Raw genomic sequence first — 21,455 nt, forward strand, 5'->3', positions numbered from 1 at the left:
ACACAGTTGATCCTTCTGTCTAATGGCCGAAGACACACACAATATTGTCGTGGTTGAGCATCTGCTAAATGACAGTAGAAGTTATGACTGTTTTTTCATCTGCTCAAACAAAGTAAAGTTCAGCTGTGGATGAATCACTGAAAACTACCTACGAGACATCTGCCCATGACGGATGAGAGGTCAACAGAGTTTTGGATAAGAGGCTTTGTTTGAGGCAAAATAACAGTAACAAACAGGCTAAAAACAAACACAGACAAAACTAAAGGAAATACAAAACTGATCTGAACAAATCTATGGGTTTCTGGACCTCACAGTCAAAGAATGTTTGTATTGCATTTACTATTAACAAAAACAGAAATTAGTCCATTAAGAGTTTGGTGGCACGAAAGTTGTTCTGTGACTGCACGGCCAATCGATTATTTAATCTTTTTGTCAGTATTTGACGTTCAATAGTTGCTCAGACTTTTGGGAAATGATGAAACAAATGTTTGTGCTTGTGTCAGTTTTTTATGCAACATGTGACTGAGGGTACACATCAAAAACAAGCTGTGCTCTACTTAGTTATATTAAATGTCAGGACTGCAAAAGTAAAGTTGAACAAGTGTTCCTGAAGGTAGTACTGCCAGTTCATGAAACATTTAATTGAATTCAAACCAGGTTTCAGTAAGTTAATTCATTTTATTTTTACTGGTATACAGTAAAACCTGATTTTGTTGAATTCATTGATTCAGTGTTTTCTCTGACACACAATATTGATCTCCTTCGGTTTGTTTTAGGTTAATAAGTTTCACTGTGGTCTTTGCCCTGTCCTTCTGTGTGAACATCCCTTCCATTCGGAAATAAATGTTCAGCTCCTGCAGAGCCTCCTCATTCTCCCCATTGTTCCACAGTTTAAGGCTCAACATGGGATTTTCTGGCTGGAGATGGTTTGCTGCTCTTTTCGGCCTCCTCTGCCTCTGTAAGTTCTTAGTAATATTGAAATCAGTGTCATACTGTATGTGAGGCCTGTGATGGAGTGGCGATCTGTCCAGGGTGAAGCCCACCTCTCAGCGTGGCTCCAGCATGCCCTCGACCCTTATGAGGTTAAAGCCATTCAGATGATGGATGGGAGCTTTCTAAAACCTGCATTCAGTATTAAGTGTTCTGCTTCGTACCAATGTGTCCTTTGTTACAGCAGGTAAAGTTCAATCTAACTGTACAGAAGACAATATGAACATGGAAGGAGGTAGTTACACACTGACCAGACAGCTCCAAAGTGACAGCATGCTGGTCTACCAATGTGATGATCAGGACTACCATCCTTACCCTGTTCTGACCCGCACGTGTCAGCCGAATAACATGTGGAAACCAGCACCCCAAAATTTGCCGCCTCAGAGATGCAAGCGTGAGTCATGGTAGTGATGTTTGTCAGTTTGTTGACTCACACCACCTGCTCTACCACATAACTCAGCTCCCCTTGTTTTGCAGTGGTTGAGTGTCCAGATCCCAGTGTCCTAGAGTATGGACAAGTCACTCCACCACAGGAGAGGTACTATGTGCATAATGTGACCACGTATGAGTGCTACGCTGGATATAGAATGCAAGGCTCAGCCAGACGGATTTGCCTCCCAAATGGGAAGTGGAGTGGAAAAACGCCAATCTGTAGCAGAGACTGTAAGTCCTGAACATCTGCCTTCTTTCAAGAGAATAACTCTTTTAGGTTTCAAATGCAGCTTAATGACAGTTTTATGACCTTTTCCTCTTTACTACCACAGCAGAAAGTGCATGTGGTGACCCTGGTGTCCCACCTGGTGCCTCCAGAACAGGAAACTCCTTTGACTTTGACGACACAGTGACGTATACCTGCAATGGCAATTTATTTCTGGTGGGGTCCAAAGAAAGAAAGTGTCTGGAGAACGGCCAGTGGACGGGCATTGAGCCAGCATGCTATTGTAAGACCCTCACATTTATACCTTAAAACATTTTATTTAGAAAGTATGATTACAATCATTCAGTGCACGTTAGGATTAAATACAATAAGCCTTTATTGATCGCTCAGTGTGGAAACTCAAGTGTTAAAACTGCTACAGACCAGCAATAAGGTTTAAAGGGTGAAATGTAGTGGTAAAGGATGTGCAGAGTGCACAAAATTATGAAAGCTTATAGATAGGTTCTTAGACTGATTGGTTGTATGATCTAACAGCAATACTGTTCTTTTCTACACTTAAGGTGGATCAGTCTCCTGCAAACAGAGCTGTACAGTATTTATCGTGATATGAAACACTGTTACTGCTTGTTCTTCTCTTTGGCTCCTAACCAGTGCTGTCCAGGACTAGAGGATTAGTAATGCATCCTTTCCATGTTCAGTTGATCACAGTGGTGTTGGATCAGTTGGATCAGCATCAGTTACTGTGCGTTTAGCAGGTTATTGATCATTTCAGTGCCACTGTGTGACACTTCACGCTGCTGCCACATCTGACTGGGCTCTTTCTCTCTGGCAAGCCTAACATTTTATTACCAGTTTATTTCTGGATTTTTTTTGTTGGGGTAAAAAACGATTAAGAATCGCCTGCGTTTTCATCAGCAGTGTACACTGCAGGTTGTGTCATTGTGCTGGACAGTCACTAGGAGTCACTAGTTTTGTGACAAGCACAGGAAACGTGCTTTCAACTTTTACCGTTCACCACACAATAACTACAACTATCTACAACTAACTACAAACTAACGTCAGTGTAATTTTTCTCTTTGCAGACAAACACACCTATGACACGTCCCTGGAGATTTCACAGGTATTTGGTAGAGCAATCATGGAGACTCTCACCACTTTAGATACAGGTAAGTTCCAGGAACCCATCTGATGACTATTTAAAAAAATGCTGTGTGTTCATATCAGTATAGTGTATATATATCCTTCCTAAAAGAATATATATATACATTTAGAATATTCTATCTAATTTCTATACATGTATACACCCCCCCCAACACACACACACACACACACACACACACACACACACACACACACACACACACACACACACACACACACACACACACACACACACACACACACACACACACCACACACACACACACACACACACATTTGTTGTGTTTAGATCCAACACAGGTGGAGAGAAAGATCAGAGTTTCCAAAGATGGAATCCTCAATATCTACATCGCTGTGGATATTTCTGAGAGTATTGAAGAGAAGCAATTCAATTATGCGAAAGATGCCATTGTAACACTCATTAAAAAGGTGAGAATGAGCTTTCTTTTGGATTAAACAAACCAGCATATTTTAGTGTGAATTGATTTACTGTAGGAACAATTTACATTGGCTGACATTTACAGTAGAAGCACATCTGGATCATATACACACAGAGACAACAGTCCAGTAGAAGTGAATGTCACTAAAAATAACACATCATTACATCAAATGAGATAATAATTGATGACAGTGCTGAGCCTTGTTGTCAGAGCTTTAAGAGTCTGTAGGACACAATCACAAATGATTAATTACTCAACAAAATAACAACTGTGAGCGGTTTGAATTTGACATGTTAAGTAGTAAAGATCATCCTTAAACTCAAGTGATGTCTCCACAGCTTGCATCCTTCAGTGTGTCCCCAAACTATGAAATCTTCTTTTTCTCCTCGGAAATATATGAAGTTGTCAACATTGTTGAATTTATGGACAAGAAACAAGAAGAAAGACAACAAATTCTTAAAAAAGTATCAGATTTTACAATAGACGGTGAGTGAAAAAGATCAGAGATGTAGGGGTCATTATTTGGTTATCTTAATACAAAGCTTGTGGCAAATGTTATGTTTTAATGTGTGTCTGTGTTTTAATTCATAGACAGAAATACTGGAACAAATATAAATCAGGCATACAAAACCATCGATGAGAGAATGGGTCTCATAAAGGAACGAGTGAAGGAAGATTTCAAGGAGCATCGACACGTGATCATTGTTTTTACAGATGGTAATAGAGGCTTCAGACTTATTCTGTGTACTTTGCTGATTTCTCCTAACATACATTACATAGGAATGTAAAGTGTTTGTGTTTTAACTACAGGTGCTTATAATATGGGTGGTTCACCTTTACCCATTGTTAAAAGGATTCAGAACAGGATAAACCTGGTTCAAAGTGGAAGAGATGAAGCTTCAAAACAAGACTATCTTGGTGATGCTGCTCTTACACACACACCGTCAACATTTTACCACATAGTCTTACTTACTTACTTACTTACGATCCTATATTTGTCTCATTAACAGATATGTACATCTTTGCTATGGGAGCTGAGATTGATGATGACGTACTGAAGCCCCTCACAACCACAAAAAATGATGAACAGCATTACTTCAGATTGCCGAGCAATTTCAAAGAATTGCAGAAATCATTTGATTCAATTATTGGTAAGTCATGTTTGATCGGGAGGTCAGCACGTCATTGTGTCATAATGTGCAGAGGATTAGATGTAGGGAAGTAAACTCTGACTTTTTATATGTATAACCACACATTTCTTCTGCACTCATCACCAATATTCTGGTTTGTACAGTGTTTGTCTCCTGCCTTTTATGTGGTGTGAGGTATTTATTTTATGTGTTTAGAGATGTAATGACTAAAACTTATGTTTATTTTTACTAATATTTTATTAGCTAATAATGTGACGAGCGACAACATGTATAATCTTCACAAGATGATTTGACATTGATTTTTAACAATGCATTTGTTTTGATTCAGATGAAAGCAATGTTCAAGGTCTATGTGGTCTTCACAAGATAAGAGAAGAGGGTAAAAATATAAACGAGCTCATAGATGCAAGCAACATGAGGAGTTATTTTCCATGGTACGCATCCATTACTCTCAAGGTAAGTGTCTAAAGTGTTCATTTACTGTCACTGTGAAATGATTACAATGCTAAAGAGTAACTGACTGTTACTATGCTTCACATTAAACCAGGCATGAGATAAGTCACAAACATGCATCATTAATATTATTTATATTATATAATATTTAAAGACAATCATTTAAGCAAATTATGTCAGACTTTCAGACGTAGCGTTACAGTCAAATTGCGTTTATTATTCGTCATTGTACAGGTCATACTCGAAAAATTAGATTATTGCAAAACTTAAATTTGTTATTTGTTAATTAAGTAAAAAAACGTAAAAGTTGAAACTAATATATAAGATAAAGTCATTACATGCTAAGCAAGATAGTTCAAGTCGTGATTTGTCATAATTGAGATTAAAATAGAATATTGAATCGTTTCAAAATATTTAAGATATTTCATTTGGGGTTTTCATGAGCTGTAAACCATAATAATCTCAGTTATGACAAATCACATCTTGAACTATCTTGTTTTACCTGTAATGAGTTTATCTCAAATATTAGTGTCACCATTAACTTGCATTACTAAAATGAATGAAATTTTGCACAATATTCTAATTTTTCGAGTATCACCTGTATTAGCATCTCAATTCCACATGTTATTTAGCCTTAGTATTCTGCATTTTATTTCCCTATTTATACTTTGAAAAATGAAGCATGGAAGGAATTACTGCTTTGGCTCCCTGGTGTCCCCTGATTTTGTCTTGACTGCTGCTCACTGCTTCAAATTTGGAGATTTACCAGAAGATGTGAAAGTAGTGATCGATGACGGACACGGCAAAGGTAAAGACAAATGTTGTGTTTGCTGTGGTTTCTTCTTGTCATAAATCTGAACATCACAAATACGTCTTCATGTACTGTAATCATTTTCATTTTTGATTTATGTTCATTTTCAACCGTTTTTACTACATTTTTCTGCTGGTAAAGTCTTGTGATGACAGCAGAGTTTGACTTTTGTATTTTTATCTTTTACAGAGAAAAAAGTAACAAATTTCATAATACACCCAAATTACAATATTAATGCTAAAGTAAAGGAGGGTGTGAAAGAGTTCTATGACTATGATGTTGCTCTCATCCAACTGGAGGAGCCTGTTGTAATATCTGCTAATGCAAGGTGAGAACCTCATGTTAAATTCCATGCTACAGTAAATGTTTCCGATGTTTCTCTTACTGTTACTCAGTCCATCATTTTCCTCATGCTGTTCTATCCTATTTAGACCTATTTGCATACCATGCACCCAGGAGACCAGTGATGCTCTACAGCTGGTTGGCAACACCACCTGTAAGCAACAAGGTGCGGTGTAGACCTCAGACGCACAAGATATAGATGATCACAACCGGAAGGCAAAACATTCTTCTCCTGTTTCCCAAAGTGCTTCACAGCAGACAGAATAATTACTCTTCCTTTAACTTTAGATAACACAAGTCCAGCACCAGTGATGTAGTGCAGATAAGATGAAAAGTCACATTATACACCAGCTTATATTTATGTCTGATCAGTATTCAGCATGTCTGCTGGTACTGTATATCAAATTAAAATTAACATTTTATAGAGATATTGCCATTTAAATCACTTCTTTTAATCATTTGGAAATGCAGTGATTTGTTGTTTTCAGCTTATTAGTTACAGAACACAAATAGTAAGAAAGACACACTTGTTTTCATGATGCAGCGAGTGTTTGTACATTTCTGTAAATATGTCACCATAAGAATCATTAATAGGACATTAAGAAAGCTACATAAAAAGTAATAAAACAAAATCAAGATATGAGAAAAGAACTATTTGCAGATAAAGTGAAAAGTGAATGAATGAATTTACACTTTACTGTATTGTTCTTTTGACTACAGAGGACATTCTGTTTAAGACTCAACTTGAACAAGTGTCTTTCTTGTCCAAAAGTGGAAACAAAGTAAATGAAAAGGATGCTTACGCTAAACTTGGGGATAATGTGAGTTTCAATCTCCTGATTTTGTTCCTTTTACTTATTAACACAAAAACTAAAGATCCCTTAAACCTTGGTCCTTTTCCCTTTTTTAACTCCAGAGAGATGAATGCATCAAACATGCACTAAAAGCAGAGGGCATCACCGCAACAGATCCAAAGATTCCTGTGACTGATAACTTCCTGTGCACTGGTGGAGTTCAACCCTTTGTAGATGATAGAGCATGTAAAGGTATGTTCCCTCCAGAACATGTACTGTAATAAACTTAGCTGAAGGTTAAAACATGTGCAGATGGCAGAAGGTTCAAAAAGTGAGATGGTATAGTACAGTAAGAAATGTTGGTACTGTGCGTTTTCATGTCAGCACAGCCTGTGACAGAAAACACAGGTTTTATAGAAGTGGCTCAGCGTGAACACCCCCTCGCTGTGGGGGGAACGGACCCATTTATGGAACAATAGAAGCCATCCACAGGATGATGGCTCAAGTTTGTGGGTCTCTGGTTCTTTCTGTAGGAAGTCCTCAAAAAAAGGTTTCTTGACCTTTCTGTGGGTTGGAGAGTGTTAAATGATAAAATATACTAATGTGTGTTAAACTAGGCACTGCAATAGTGGTGCAGTTCAGTAACTGGGGTCATTGCATTGAGGGTAACTGTGTGTGTGTTTATTGCTACAGGTGACTCTGGAGGTTCTGTGTACAAAATCTATGAATATCGTGCAGTTCAGGTAAAAAGCTGCTGCTTTTAATTATACATATAAATTCATATTAATTATAAGATTCAGTGTGATGTCTGTATAATGTAACCAAACATTATTCTACAGGTTGGATTGGTCAGCTGGGGAACCCTAGACTGTGACCCTATCAGGGGACAAAAGTCAGATAAGGACTCCAGAGATTTCCACATTAATCTCTTTAAAGTTCTTCCCTTCCTCAAATCCATTCTTGGAGTTGAAACTCCGGATTACACACCGGTTAAATTTTTGGAGAACTAAAAAAAATGCAGCATTTTCTTTCTTGCAACTTGCTTTACCATGTTTATCTATATTTGTATGTTTTTAAGTTATTAGTCTGACTAATACACAAATGACTTAACACATCCAACCACCACCATTTAAATCATATTTTAGATAGCAGTACTGTATTTCCTGTGATTTTTGAATCAATATACTATATCTACACATACTGTACTAGACTGTGACTGTGCATTTACAGAGAATAACTTAATAATTAAACATTTGTAAGATGAAAACTTGCCTCTATGTAAATTCTGTTTTTCTGCTTTAGCTATAAATAAGATTTTGACCATTATAATTAATGTTTCACTATGTAAACCCGAGTTGAAGTATGACCACGAATCATGATATAATTTAAAAATTACACAGTTTTTTTCTAACTTACATGATAGATGAATAAAAGAATTACTGCAGCACGTAAAACGTTTTATTAAAAGTCCTATGGAAGCTAGGCTCTGCAGATAGAACTGGTCAGCTTTACTTTAGGCCACAGAGCTAATTTGTAGCTCTGAAAATATTAATATAAAGGAAATATAACAAAAGAAACTTTGGCAAAGAGATTTTTTGCATCATAAATTGTCTCTATTTACAGTACATGCTTGCAAGCATATTGGGAGCTTCATGACATGGCAACAAAGCCTTTGATGAAGTCACTCTCACCAATTCAGCCTAACTGTTCTCCTGCAGGACGAGTACACAGTTGATCCTTCTGTCTAATGGCCGAAGACGCGGACAATGTTGTTGTGGTTGAGCATCTGCCAAATGACAGTAAACGCTGCAGGGTTAGAGCACATATATTAGCTTGTTACGGTGCACTCTGCCACCATTTATTAATAAGTGTTTGTTACATCCATTTAAAAAATCTACCCATTTAAGTCTTGCCTATGATTTACACAAGGTAGTTCCTGAATGGTAAGGGCTACAGTATTGAGCTTGGTGTCACTGGAAAGGAAATAGGTCACAACTCTGGCCTGGATCAACCTACAGACACCAGGGAGGGCTGAAATGAAAGCTCACTGTAGGCTGTAGAACAACCCCATAATGCTATATTAGAGTTCACTGTGACCTAAAAGCTTATATGTAACAGTCTTGGTCAGTAATTCGTAGATAGGAAAGAGCAGGCTTTACTTTTTGGCCTGTTGACCTGGCTGCAGACAGCTGTCTGCGCACCCCACCAACACTTATCGCTTTATTGGATTACATTTGCTAGATCATAATGGACAAAATGAGACCGCACACAACGTGAATGAGTCGTCATAAGTAGGTAATAAAAAATTTATGGATTCATAATTATTGTTTTTTGAGTGTTTGGTGACTGCGCTGTAATTGTTGTTGCTAGAAGTGTTTTATATGGTCGGAAAGGAGAGTCTAAGCTTTTTAACAGTGTGCAGCTTGTGTGGCTGAGGTTTAGCGGCTGGACTGTACACAAATCATAACTCATGGGGGGTGTCTCTGTACAGGGACAGTCACAGAAGCCCTGCGAGCTCACGAGTCTCCTCCAATCAGTCACTCACTGCTGGGTCATCGCCAACAGTACTATACATGTCTGTAGCCACCGGGACCTTTTGTCAGCAGCACTAGGGAGTTTACAAGTGATTTGGATTTACACAGAACAAAACCAAGGACTTTGAGCTCGTTGATTTCATATTCTTGTCTTGTATTTGTGTTCTGTCTGTAGGCATTGAGTCACGTTTTGCTGTGCATTTAAGACATACAGGAGTTTTTCAGTTTCTGTTTAGCTAAGAACTCGTAAGTCAGTGCTTATTGAGTAGTCCTGTTTCATGCTTAGCCCCTCTCATATTAGTCACGCATCGTGTTGCATGTAAGTCATGCTTTGGTGCTTTATACTAACCTTGTCCAGCCATATTAAAGGAAAACATTCATTTTCAATGGGGGTTGACCAAAGCGATTTCGGGTAATATTTAAGAATGAAGGGACACTCAGACAGACAGATTTCTCCTGTAAGACACCTAGGCAGATGGTTTGCCCTGGGCTCAAAAACTACAACTAGTGCTTCCTGGTTTTCTCTCTACTTGCCCCTTCAACAGTCGGGCTGAGAGGGGGCGGAGCCATGCGGAGAGGGGGCGGGGCCAGATTGCTGGAGCGCAATTGCTCTGTCTGCCATTGTTTTTCCTCGCATACCCATACAGCACTAATATTCAATGGCCAAATGTCCTGCTGTAGATTATTGAGAAGACAGCTAGTTCTTCAACACAGTCTGATATTCGTGGTTAGTTGTAAAAGCCAGAATACAGCGCTGACGAGTTACACCGTATGGAGGAGAACGAGGCTGCCCTGCAACAGACAGCCGAGAGCCACATGCATTGTGTCTCTGTGCCGATAGAAGCACAGCTTAATATCCCGGTGCTGCGATGAATTTTTTCTACTGGTGACTGTGTGTACTTGTTGTGATCAGTTTTGAGTTACATTTGAGTAACTTTCAGAGGAGCTGGAAAATAGTTTCAGGACAGACCAGAAAAAACAGCCGGGACAGAACGGTTAAATGAGCACTGAGTAAATAATACAAATACCTGGGAGTGTACTTGGACAATAAACTGGACTGGAGAAATAACTTCTCAGCTGTGTACAAGAAGGCTCAGAGCAGGACTGTACTTCCTGAAGAGGCTCAGGTCCTTTAACGTCTGCAGCTCCATGCTGAGGATGTTCTATGAGTCTGTGGTGGCCAGTGTAGTGTTTAATGGTGGCCTTCAGGGGCAGTATGAATGTAGCAGACAGTAACAGACTGGACAAACTGATCAGAAGGGCTGGTTTTGTTCTAGGGGTGGAGCTGGACCCCCTACATGCTGTAGCTGAGAGGAGGATGCTGGTCCAACTCCTCTCCATCCTAGACAACACCTCCCACCCCTACACAGTGTGCTGGCTGGACAGAGGAGCACCTTCAGCCAGAGGGTGATCAGTATTAGGTGCTCAACAGAACGCCATCTGATATCCTTCCTTACGGTGCCATCAGTCTGTACAACTCCTCCTCTCTCTGCAAGGGTTACTCTTCATCCGGGCGATAACATGTATAATAAAACTTTAGCTAGTAATTAGATGTGAGTGTGTGCAGATGTGGTAGCATTATAATTTTTAATCTCCCTAGAATCCTGTGTGTAGAGATGGCGAAATCATAGCCTCATCACTGAGCAATCATGATACAGTTGGGTTGAAATCGATACATTGCTCGACACCATATGACACAGTCAGAACAATGACATCTGCTGGTTGTGTGTGAGAACTGCACCAGAGAAAACTGACGTTGTTGTTCAGGATCACAGTCCATGTTTTATTGTTAAATAAAAGTGATTCAATCAAAGGTGTGTAATTGTGTTTCTCTGTGCATAATAATATATATGTAGCCTTGATATGGCAAATATGTTTGATAGTCAGATGTTATTCGAGCTGTATTTGGTGCTTCTGCAAATCTGTTTATTACTACATTTAAGGAGACATAGGTGTCATTTATTTAAATCAAAGACTTTTACTTTAAAATCATTTCCACAGAACGTGACCTTAATCAGCTTCTCACTACCTCTCCAGCTTTGGAGAAGAGCCGTTTGCACGACACTGATGTCTGACTAATAACGACATTTTTATTGGAATTGTGACTTGTCAAAATGCAGTTGTAGAATTTGATTATATAAATACATTACAGATATCTGTAATGTGAAACCTCTCTATCTTATATATCATCTATCATCTTATAGATTATCTCTGGTCCGCATGCCATGTTTCTGAAGCATATTGAGGCATATTGAAACAACCAGCGGCATAGCTGCCGCTCGGCAGTCACGTGACTACACCTCGCGCTCTCATTGGTCACGTGATTTGGCGCTCGAAATTCTGCTTGACGACACTTCGACTTCAAAAGGTCAATGCCGAGTAGAGTAGGAGGTCTCGAGTTGGACACATCTACCTGTGTCAGCGATCAATGTGTGCAAAATAATGGTTTTCACGGCTGCCAGCCTCTTGGATGAAGTTGTGGATTGTACTGCTGATGGGGGAGGGTTGGGTTACGGATAATTAGTTTTGTGCTGCACGTAAACTAAGCAGCAGTCGAAACTAGCTTCAGGATGCCAAGTACAAACCAGAAAAAACAACAACCGGGACAGAGCGGTCAAATGAGTGCTAAGTAAGTAATATATTCGACCGTTAAATGTTTTAGCTTGTGCTGTAAAGTTTGAATAAGTTTATGAGCTGCTGCTTGTGTTGCTAATGTTAGCCTCTGCATTAGCCTGGCTGGTAGCAACTCTAATACTAATACAATAATTCATTTCATCCTTTTGTAGGCAGTATCGTCCAGTCGCATATCGCCACAGAGACTCTGTCATGGTGTCAGTGTCATGTCATTTTCATGATCATTTCCGGTTTTACTTTGACAATTTCCTGTTTAGTTCCTGTTTCAGTTCTAGTTAATTCTTGCTTTACCGTCTGTCATGTGATTCACCACCTGCATCTCATCAGTTATCTAGTCATGCATTGAAACCCCAGCACGCACCACACTCGTTACTAGATTGTTGGTTCATATTCGTGTCAACTTGCCAGCGTTCATGACCAGTAAGTCCAATGTGACACTCTTGGAAAGGACAACAGTCTTGTTTTACTAGCCACTAACAGCAGATGAAGAAAAGAAGACTTCCTTCAACCCTGTCCAGCCATTCTGTCATGCTATCACGCCATGCTTTAGTTTCTGTTTAGCCTAGGTCATGTGTTGCCTAGCACATGCTTTGCCTAGCATTACAGTATGTTTAGCCTGGTTTTTGTCACGCCTACCCTTTTTCGTTATTTTCTTCAGTGTTTTCTCCCTCCTGTTGTATTTTGGTTTATTTTTGAAGGAGTGTTTTCTCCTGCTTAAGCTTCTAATTAAGGGCTTTTTATTTATCAGTTTTGCTTCCCTGGTTCTGACTCGGAAACCTTCTGAGGCTTGACTCGCCATCTTGGCTGAAAGGTCATGACAGAATGACCAAGCCAGAAGCGGATCCCGTCAGAGCCATGGTTTTGGAGGAGTTTACTTCACTTTTCACAATGGTCACAAAGATTCATAACCTTCACCAAGGACTCAACCTGCTGGAGCGGGGCAAGGACATTACTGTCTCTAAACCATGGCTTCTTGGCATTGAGGGATTCTGTGACCTTACTGATAACTTGGTGGCAGCTAGGGTGGAACTCACCTTCCTGGTAAAACAGTGGGATGTATTGCCTTATACCACTGAACCACAGTTTGTTCCACGTCCTGTCCATGCCTCAGCTCCACTTCCTGGCCCTCAGTTGGTCCCCGTATCTGCCTTCCAGTTCAAAACAGCTCCACGTCTTGCTGCTGCAGCATCAAATCACACAGCCCCAGCCCCATGTCCATCTCGTTGTTTGTGACACCTGCTCTACCCCGATGGCACTACAAGAAGAGAACATTGTTCTTGACTGGGTGGCGATGGGAGTTGGCCACTTTTCCACCCATCTCCCTGCTACTTTCAGCACGACACCCAGGTTCAAGTCTTCCCACCTGGGCTCAACATGCTTCACAGCTGTCAACCTCCATTTCTGCTACTATGGAAGCCGGTCCAAGTCCACTTACCTCAGAGCTTGATGATGTAGAGACCCATCCACTCTCATCACCTCTGCCTGTTCCTGGTGGTGGACCAGAGAGGAACCCTTCTGATCCTGTTTACTGGAAGTGGCTTGGAGAGGATGGCTTCTGTTCCTGTTTCAGGTGGTGGTCCAAGGAGGACGCCTTCTGTTCCATTTTTAGTTGGTGGTCCAAGGAGGATGCCTTCTGTTTCAGGTGGTGGTCCAGGGAGGACAGGGAGGCCTTCTGCGCGTCCGCCTTTAATGTCGTTCCGCCTTTAATGTCGTTCTCCTGTTGTTTATTTTTGAAGAAGTGTTTTGTGTTGCTGCTTGAGCTCCTATGACTTTTTATTTTTCAGTTTTGTTTCCCTGGTTCTGACTCAGTCTTTTTTTTTTTTTTTTGTTCTGTCCTGGAGTTTAGCAAGCAGCATATCTTACACTGAATGCCATATTATTATGGACAGCTTTGCTTTAACAAGAGGAGTATATATAGAATATATATTGGGTAAGGGGTGCAACCAGCTGCTGAAACTAAGCAAATCTGTTAAATAAACAATCGGAGCAAAATAAATAAGAAGCAGGGATGTACCTTAGGCTAACACATTCATAACTAAACCATTTTAAACTGTTTCTGGACCTAACAGTCATAAAATGTTTATATTACCCATACTAATAATGAAAGCAGGAATTAGTCCAATATCAGTTTGGTAGCACGACAGTTCTTCTGTGAATGCACGGCCAATCAATAATTTAATCTTTTGTGTCAGTATTTGACGTTCAATAGTTTCTTGGATTTTTGGGAAATGATGAAACAAATGTTTGTACTTTGTCTCGGTTTCACATTTGTTGTTTTTTTTATGCAACATGTGACTGAGGGTACACATCAAAAATAAGCTGTGCTCTACTTAGTTATATTAAATGTCGGGACCGCAAAAGTAAAGTTGAACAAGTGTTCCTAAATGATATATTGCCAGTTCTTAAACATTTAATTGAATTCAGTTGATTTCAGTTAGTTAATAAATTTGCTTTTGCTGGTATAAAGGGTGATTTTGTTGAATCCATTGATTCAGTGTTTTCCCTGACACACAATATTGATCTCCTTCGGTTTGTTTTAGGTTAATAAGTTTCACTGTGGTCTTTGCCCTGTCCTTCTGTGTGAACATCCCTTCTATTCTGAAATAAATGTTCAGCTCCTGCAGAGCCTCCTCATTCTCCCCATTGTTCCACAGTTTAAGGCTCAACATGGGATTTTCTGGTTGGAGATGGTTTGCTGCTCTTTCCGGCCTCCTCTGCCTCGGTAAGTTCTTATTAATAATGAAATCTGTCTCATACTGTATGTGAGGCCTGTGATGGAGTGGCGATCTGTCCAGGGTGAAGCCCACCTCTCAGCGTGGCTCCAGCATGCCCTCGACCCTTATGAGGTTAAAGCCATTCAGATGATGGATGGGAGCTTTCTAAAACCTGGATTCAATATTCAGTGTTCTACTTTGTACCAATGTGTCCTTTGTTACAGCAGGTAAAGTCCAATCTGACTGTACAGAAGACAATATGAACATGGAAGGAGGTAGTTACACACTGACCAAAGAGCTGAAAAATGGCAGCATGCTGGTCTACCGATGTGATGATCAGGACTACCATCCTTACCCTGTTCTGACCCGCACGTGTCAGCCGAATAACATGTGGAAACCAGCACCCCAAAAATGGAGGCCTCAGAGATGCAAGCGTGAGTCATGGTAGTGATGTTTGACAGTTTGCCTCAGACCACCTGCTCTCCAACCTAATTCAGCTCCTTGTTTTGCAGTGGTTGAGTGTCCAGATCCCAGTGTCCTGGAGTATGGACAAGTCACTCCACCACAGGAGAGGTACTATGTGCATAATGTGACCACGTATGAGTGCTACGCTGGATATAGAATGCAAGGCTCAGCCAGACGGATTTGCCTCCCAAATGGGAAGTGGAGTGGAAAAACGCCAATCTGTAGCAGAGACTGTAAGTCCTGAACATCTGCCTTCTTTCAAGAGAATAACTCTGGTCTTTTAGGTTTCAAATGCATCTTTATGACAGTTTTATGACCTTTTCTTCTTTACTACCACAGCAGAAAGTGCATGTGGTGACCCTGGTGTCCCACCTGGTGCCTCCAGAACAGGGAACTCCTTTGACTTTGATGACACAGTGACGTATACCTGCAATGGCAATTTATTTCTGGTGGGGTCCAAAGAAAGAAAGTGTCTGGAGAACGGCCAGTGGACGGGCATTGAGCCAGCATGCTATTGTAAGACCCTCACATTTATACCTTAAAACATTTTATTTAGAAAGTATGATTACAATCCTTCAGTGCATGATAGGATAAAATACAATAAGCCTTTATTGATCGCTCAGTGTGGAGACTTAAGTGTTAAAACTGCTACAGACCAGCAATAAGGTTTAAAGGGTGAAATGTAGTGGTAAATGATGTGCAGAGTGCACAAAATTATGAAAGCTTATAGATAGGTTCTTAGACTGAGTGGTTGTATGATCTAACAGCAGTACTGTTCTTTTCTACACTTAAGGTGGATTAGTCTCCTGCAAACAGAGCTGTACAGTATTTATCGTGATATGAAACACTGTTACTGCTTGTTCTTCTCTTTGGCTCCTAACCAGTGCTGACCAGGACTAGAGGATTAGTAATGCATCCTTTCCATGTTCAGTTGATCAGTGGTGTTGAATCAGTTGGATCAGCATCAGTTACTGTGCGTTTAGCAAGTTATTGATGATTTCAGTGCCACTGTGTGACACTTCACGCTGCTGCCACATCTGACTGGGCTCTTTCTCTCTGCTCCGTTAAACACCAATTTACAATGTGAAAAAGACTTTTTGCGAGTTGAAACCAACCCTTGAAAGTTTAACATTTTATTACCAGTATATTTCAGTCACTATTTCTGTGACAAGCACAGGAAATATGCTCACAGTTAAACTTTTACAGTTAAACATGATCGTTACCACACAATAACTACTACTTACTACAAACTAACGTCAGTGTAATTTTGCTCTTTGCAGACAGACACACCTATGACACGTCCCTGGAGATTTCACAGGTATTTGGTAGAGCAATCATGGAGACTCTCACCACTTTAGATACAGGTAAGTTCCAGGAAGTAATCTGATTGTCATGACTACTTAATAAAAATTCTGTGGGTTCATTACAGTATGCTGTGTGGTAAACAGAGGGGTTAGCAAAATTCAAGGTTTCTGCGTAGTTATTACAGCTTCTGCGCAATAGAATGATTTGCTTGTTAGATAAATTTCCTTCCTAAAAAGAATATGTACAGTATGCAGTTAGAATAGTCTATCTATTTTATATACATGCATATGCCCCCTCCACACATACATTTGTTGTGTTTAGATCCAACACAAGAGGGGAGAAGGATCAGAGTTTCCAAAGATGGAATCCTCAACATCTACATCGCTGTGGATATTTCTGAGAGTATTGAAGAGCAGCAATTTAATGATGCGAAAGATGCCATTGTAAAACTCATTAATAAGGTGAGAATGAGCTTCCTTTTGGATTAAAAGACAAACCAGCATATTTTTAGTGTGAGTTGACTTACTGTAGGAACAATTTACAGTAGAAGCACATCTGGATCATATACACACAGAGACAACAGTTCAGCAGAAGTGAATGCCACTAAAAATAACACATCATTACATTAAATGAGATAATGATTGATGGCAAGTGCTGAGCCTTGTTGTCAGAGCTTTAAGAGTCTGTAGGACACAATCACAAATGATTAATTACTCAACAAAATAACAACTGTGAGCAGCTTGAATTTGTAATGACATGTTGCATTACAACATTCATGGCTCCTACATGTTCTAAGCCTGTGTTTCAACTTGATGCAGAAGTAAACATCATCCTTAAACTCAAGTGATGTCTCCACAGCTTGCATCCTTCAGTGTGTCCCCAAACTATGAAATCTTCTTTTTCTCCTCGGAAATATATGAAGTTGTCAACATTGTTGAGTTTATGGACAAGAAACAAGAAGAAAGGAAACAAATTCTTAAAAAAGTATCCGATTTTACAATAGACGGTGAGTGAAAAAGATCAGAGATGTAGGGGTCATTATTTAGTTATTTTAATACAAAGCTTGTGGCAAATGTTATGTTTCAATGTGTGTTTGTGTTTTAATTCATAGACAAAAGTACTGGAACAAATATAAATCAGGCTTACAAAACCATCGATGAGAGAATGGGTCTCATAAAGGAACGAGTGAAGGAAGATTTCAAGGAGCATCGACACGTGATCATTGTTTTTACAGATGGTAATAGAGGCTTCAGACTTATTCTGTGTACTGTTGATTTCTCCTAACATACATTACAACAATTTTGAAGGAATGTAAAGTGTTTGTGTTTTAACTACAGGTGCTTATAATATGGGTGGTTCACCTTTACCCACTGTGAAAAGGATTCAGAACAGGATAAACCTGGTTCAAAGTGCAAGAGATGAAGCCTCAAAACAAGACTATCTTGGTGATGCTGCTCTTACACACACACCGTCAACATTTTACCACATAGTCTTACTTACTTACTTATGATCCTATATTTGTCTCATTAACAGATATGTACATCTTTGCTATGGGAGCTGAGATTGATGATGATGTACTGAAGCCCCTCACAACCACAAAAAATGATGAACAGCATTACTTCAGATTGCCGAGCAATTTCAAAGAATTGCAGAAATCATTTGATTCAATTATTGGTAAGTCATGTTTGATCGGGAGGTCAGCACGTCATTGTGTCATAATGTGCAGAGGATTAGATGTAGGGATGTAAACTCTGACTTTTTATATGTATGACCACACATTTCTTCTGCACTCATCACCAATATTCTGGTTTGTACAGTGTTTGTCTCCTGCCTTTTATGTGGTGTGAGGTATTTATTTTATGTGTTTAGAGATGTAATGACTAAAACCTATGTTTATTTTTGCTAATATTTTATTAGCTAATAATGTGACGAGCGACAACATGTATAATCTTCACAAGATGATTTGACATTGATTTTTAACAATACATTTGTTTTGATTCAGATGAAAGCAAAGTTCAAGGTCTATGTGGTCTTCACAAGATAAGAGAAGAGGGTAAAAATATAAATGAGCTCATAGAAACAGGCAACATGAGGAGTTACTTTCCATGGTACGCATCCATTACTCTCAAGGTAAGTGTCTAAAGTTTTAATTTACTGTCACTGTGAAATGATCACAATGCTAAAGAGTAACTGACTGTCACTATGCTTTACATACTTGAGAATAGTCACAAACATGCATCATTAATATTATTTATATTATATAATGAGGACAATCGGTTAAGCAAATTATGTCAGACCTTCAGACGTAGCGTTACAGTAAAATTGTGTTTACTGTGTTGTGTTTGCTGTCATAGTAGGTTACCCCTGTTTTTTACTATTATCATCTTATTCCACATGTTACTTAGCCTTATTATTCTGCATTTTATTTTCTCAATTATACTTTGAAACATGAAGCATGGAAGGAATTACTGCTTTGGCTCCCTGGTGTCCCCTGATTTTGTCTTGACTGCTGCTCACTGCTTCAAATTTGGAGATTTACCAGAAGATGTGAAAGTAGTGATCGATGACGGACACGGCAAAGGTAAAGACAAATGTTGTGTTTGCTGTGGTTTCTTCTTGCTGGGTATCATCACAAAATGTTTTTATCTACTTACTTTTCTTATTATGTATATTGAAATCATATTGATTTTGTTTTTTTTTGCGTTATTGCATTTTTCTGATGGTAAAGTCTTGTGATGACTGCAGACTTCGACTTTTGTGTGTTTATCTTCTACAGAGAAAAAAGTAAAAAATTTCACATTGCACCCAGATTATAATGTCAACGCTAAAGTAAAGGAGGGTGTGAAAGAGTTCTATGACTATGATGTTGCTCTCATCCAACTGGAGGATTCTGTTGTAATATCTGCTAATGCAAGGTGAGAACCTCATGTTAAATTCCATGCTACAGTAAATGTTTCTGATGTTTCTCTTACTGTTACTCAGTCCATCATTTTCCTCATGCTGTTCTATCCTATTTAGACCTATTTGCATACCATGCACCCAGGAGACCAGTGATGCTCTACAGCTGGTTGGCAACACCACCTGTAAGCAACAAGGTGCGGTGTAGACCTCAGACGCACAAGATATAGATGATCACAACTGGAAGGCAAAACATTCTTCTCCTGTTTCCGAAAGTGCTTCACAGCAGACAGAAGAATTACTCTTCTTTTTACTTCAGATAACACAAGTCCAGCACCAGTGATGTAGCGGGAAAGTGCAGATATGATGAAGAGTCACATTATACACCAGCTTATATTTATGTCTGATCAGTATTCAGCATGTCTGCTGGTACTGTATATCAAATTAAAATTAACATTTTAATAGAGATATTGCCATTATATTCTGTTTCATAATCTGCAGAAGATGAATTCTAGTGGTTCTGAATTTTTATTTTCTTTGCCCACATTTTGGTTTAAGTGTGAATGAATCACACTTTTCTTCTGCAGTAATCATCATTATTTTGTCCTGCCTGTTACTGTATGTGCTTAGAGACACCTGGTAAAATGAAATAACCAGTGAATGAACTGAATGACTGTTTTTAATCATTTGGAAATGCAGTGATTTGTTGTTTTTAGCTTATTAGTTACAAAACAGAAATAGTAAGAGAGACACACACTTGTTTTCATGATGCAGCGAGTGTTTCTGTAAATATATCACCATAAGAATCATTAGTAATAGATACATAATAGAACATAATTAGAATGTAGGAAAAGTGAAGGAAAGAATTTATACTTTATTGCATTGTTCTTGGTATTTGACTACAGAGGACATCCTGTTTAAGAATCAACATGAACAAGTGTCTTTCTTGTCCAAAAGTGGAGACAAAGTAAAGGAAAAGGATGCTTACGCTAAACTTAGGGATAATGTGAGTTTCAATCCTCTGAGTTTGTTCATTTTACTTATTAACACAAAAACTAAAAATCACTTGAACTTTGGTCCTTTTTCCTTTTTTAACTGCAGAGAGACGAATGCATCAAACATGCACTAAAAGCAGAGGGCATCACAGCAACAGATCCAAAGATTCCTGTCACTGATAACTTCCTGTGCACTGGTGGTGTTCAACCCTTTGTAGATGATAGAGCATGTAAAGGTAAGTTCCCTCCAGAACATGTAGCTTAATAAAAGTAGCTGAAGGTTAGAATAACTACAAATAGGGGCCATTGTTTCAAGGTTAATTCTGTGTGTTTATTGCTACAGGTGACTCTGGAGGCTCTGTGTACAAAATCTATGAATATCGTGCAGTTCAGGTAAACAGCTGCTCTCTTGAGCATCAGATGAATAGGATGAAATTCAAATTAATTATAAATAGAAGAGATTCAGTTTGATGTCTATATAATGTAACCAAACATTATTCTACAGGTTGGATTGGTCAGCTGGGGAACCCTAGACTGTGATGCTATCAGGGGACAAAAGTCAGATAAGGACTCCAGAGATTTCCACATTAATCTCTTTAAAGTTCTTCCCTTCCTCAAATCCATTCTTGGAGTTGATACTCCGGATTACGCACCGGTTAAATTTTTGGAGAACTAAACAAAATGCAGCATTTTCTTATAATTAGCTTTGCCATGTTTATCTATATTTGTATGTTTTTATGTTATTAGTCTGACTGATACACAGATGATTTAACTCATCAAACCACCACTAGTTCAGGAAGAGAAACATTTACTCAACAGTTCTGATAGCAGTATTTCCTGAATCAATATACTACATCTACACATACTGTACTAGACTGTGACTGTGCATTTACAGAGAATAACTTAATAATTACACATGATAAAAATTTGCCTTTATGTAAATTCTGTTTTGCTTTAGCCATGAATAGGATTTTGACCAATAAAGATACTGTTTCACTGTTTAAGCTTGAGCATTGAGTTGAACCGACCACATGAGACACGTGGATACAAACAAACCCTCCACCTCCTGACAGAGTGATGCCTGCTGTTGGTGAAGATGCAGTAATAAAA

The 21,455-nt window shown here is 39.1% G+C and overlaps 1 protein-coding gene across 6 annotated transcripts; it reads left to right on the top strand.

Moving 5' to 3' along the window:
• Positions 1-806: 806 nt before the first annotated feature.
• LOC114869783 (complement factor B-like) lies at positions 807-21,349 on the top strand. Of its 6 annotated transcripts, none has more exons than XM_055514396.1 (18): positions 807-958; positions 1,175-1,384; positions 1,468-1,653; positions 1,755-1,931; positions 2,731-2,814; positions 3,099-3,238; positions 3,588-3,735; positions 3,841-3,966; positions 4,060-4,167; positions 4,260-4,400; positions 4,729-4,856; positions 5,535-5,661; positions 5,854-5,992; positions 6,096-6,172; positions 6,727-6,827; positions 6,923-7,052; positions 7,494-7,543; positions 7,640-8,289. In XM_055514396.1, the coding sequence occupies exons 1-18, from the start codon at positions 844-846 to the stop codon at positions 7,808-7,810; spliced, it is 2,358 nt and encodes a 785-aa protein (XP_055370371.1). In that variant the 5' UTR covers positions 807-843; the 3' UTR covers positions 7,811-8,289. The 6 variants fall into 6 exon arrangements, with proteins under 6 accessions (XP_055370371.1, XP_055370372.1, XP_029030101.2 ...); XM_055514397.1 differs by having other exon boundaries at positions 835-958; positions 1,178-1,384; positions 7,640-8,290; XM_029174268.3 differs by lacking the exons at positions 1,175-1,384; positions 1,468-1,653; positions 1,755-1,931; ... (12 more) ...; positions 7,494-7,543; positions 7,640-8,289 and adding exons at positions 14,907-15,116; positions 15,195-15,380; positions 15,487-15,663; ... (12 more) ...; positions 20,689-20,738; positions 20,851-21,349 and having other exon boundaries at positions 862-958.
• The last annotated feature ends 106 nt before the right edge of the window (positions 21,350-21,455 follow it).

The sequence above is a fragment of the Betta splendens genome, chromosome 14 (assembly GCF_900634795.4).
Source record: "Betta splendens chromosome 14, fBetSpl5.4, whole genome shotgun sequence".
Lineage (NCBI taxonomy): Eukaryota > Metazoa > Chordata > Actinopteri > Anabantiformes > Osphronemidae > Betta > Betta splendens.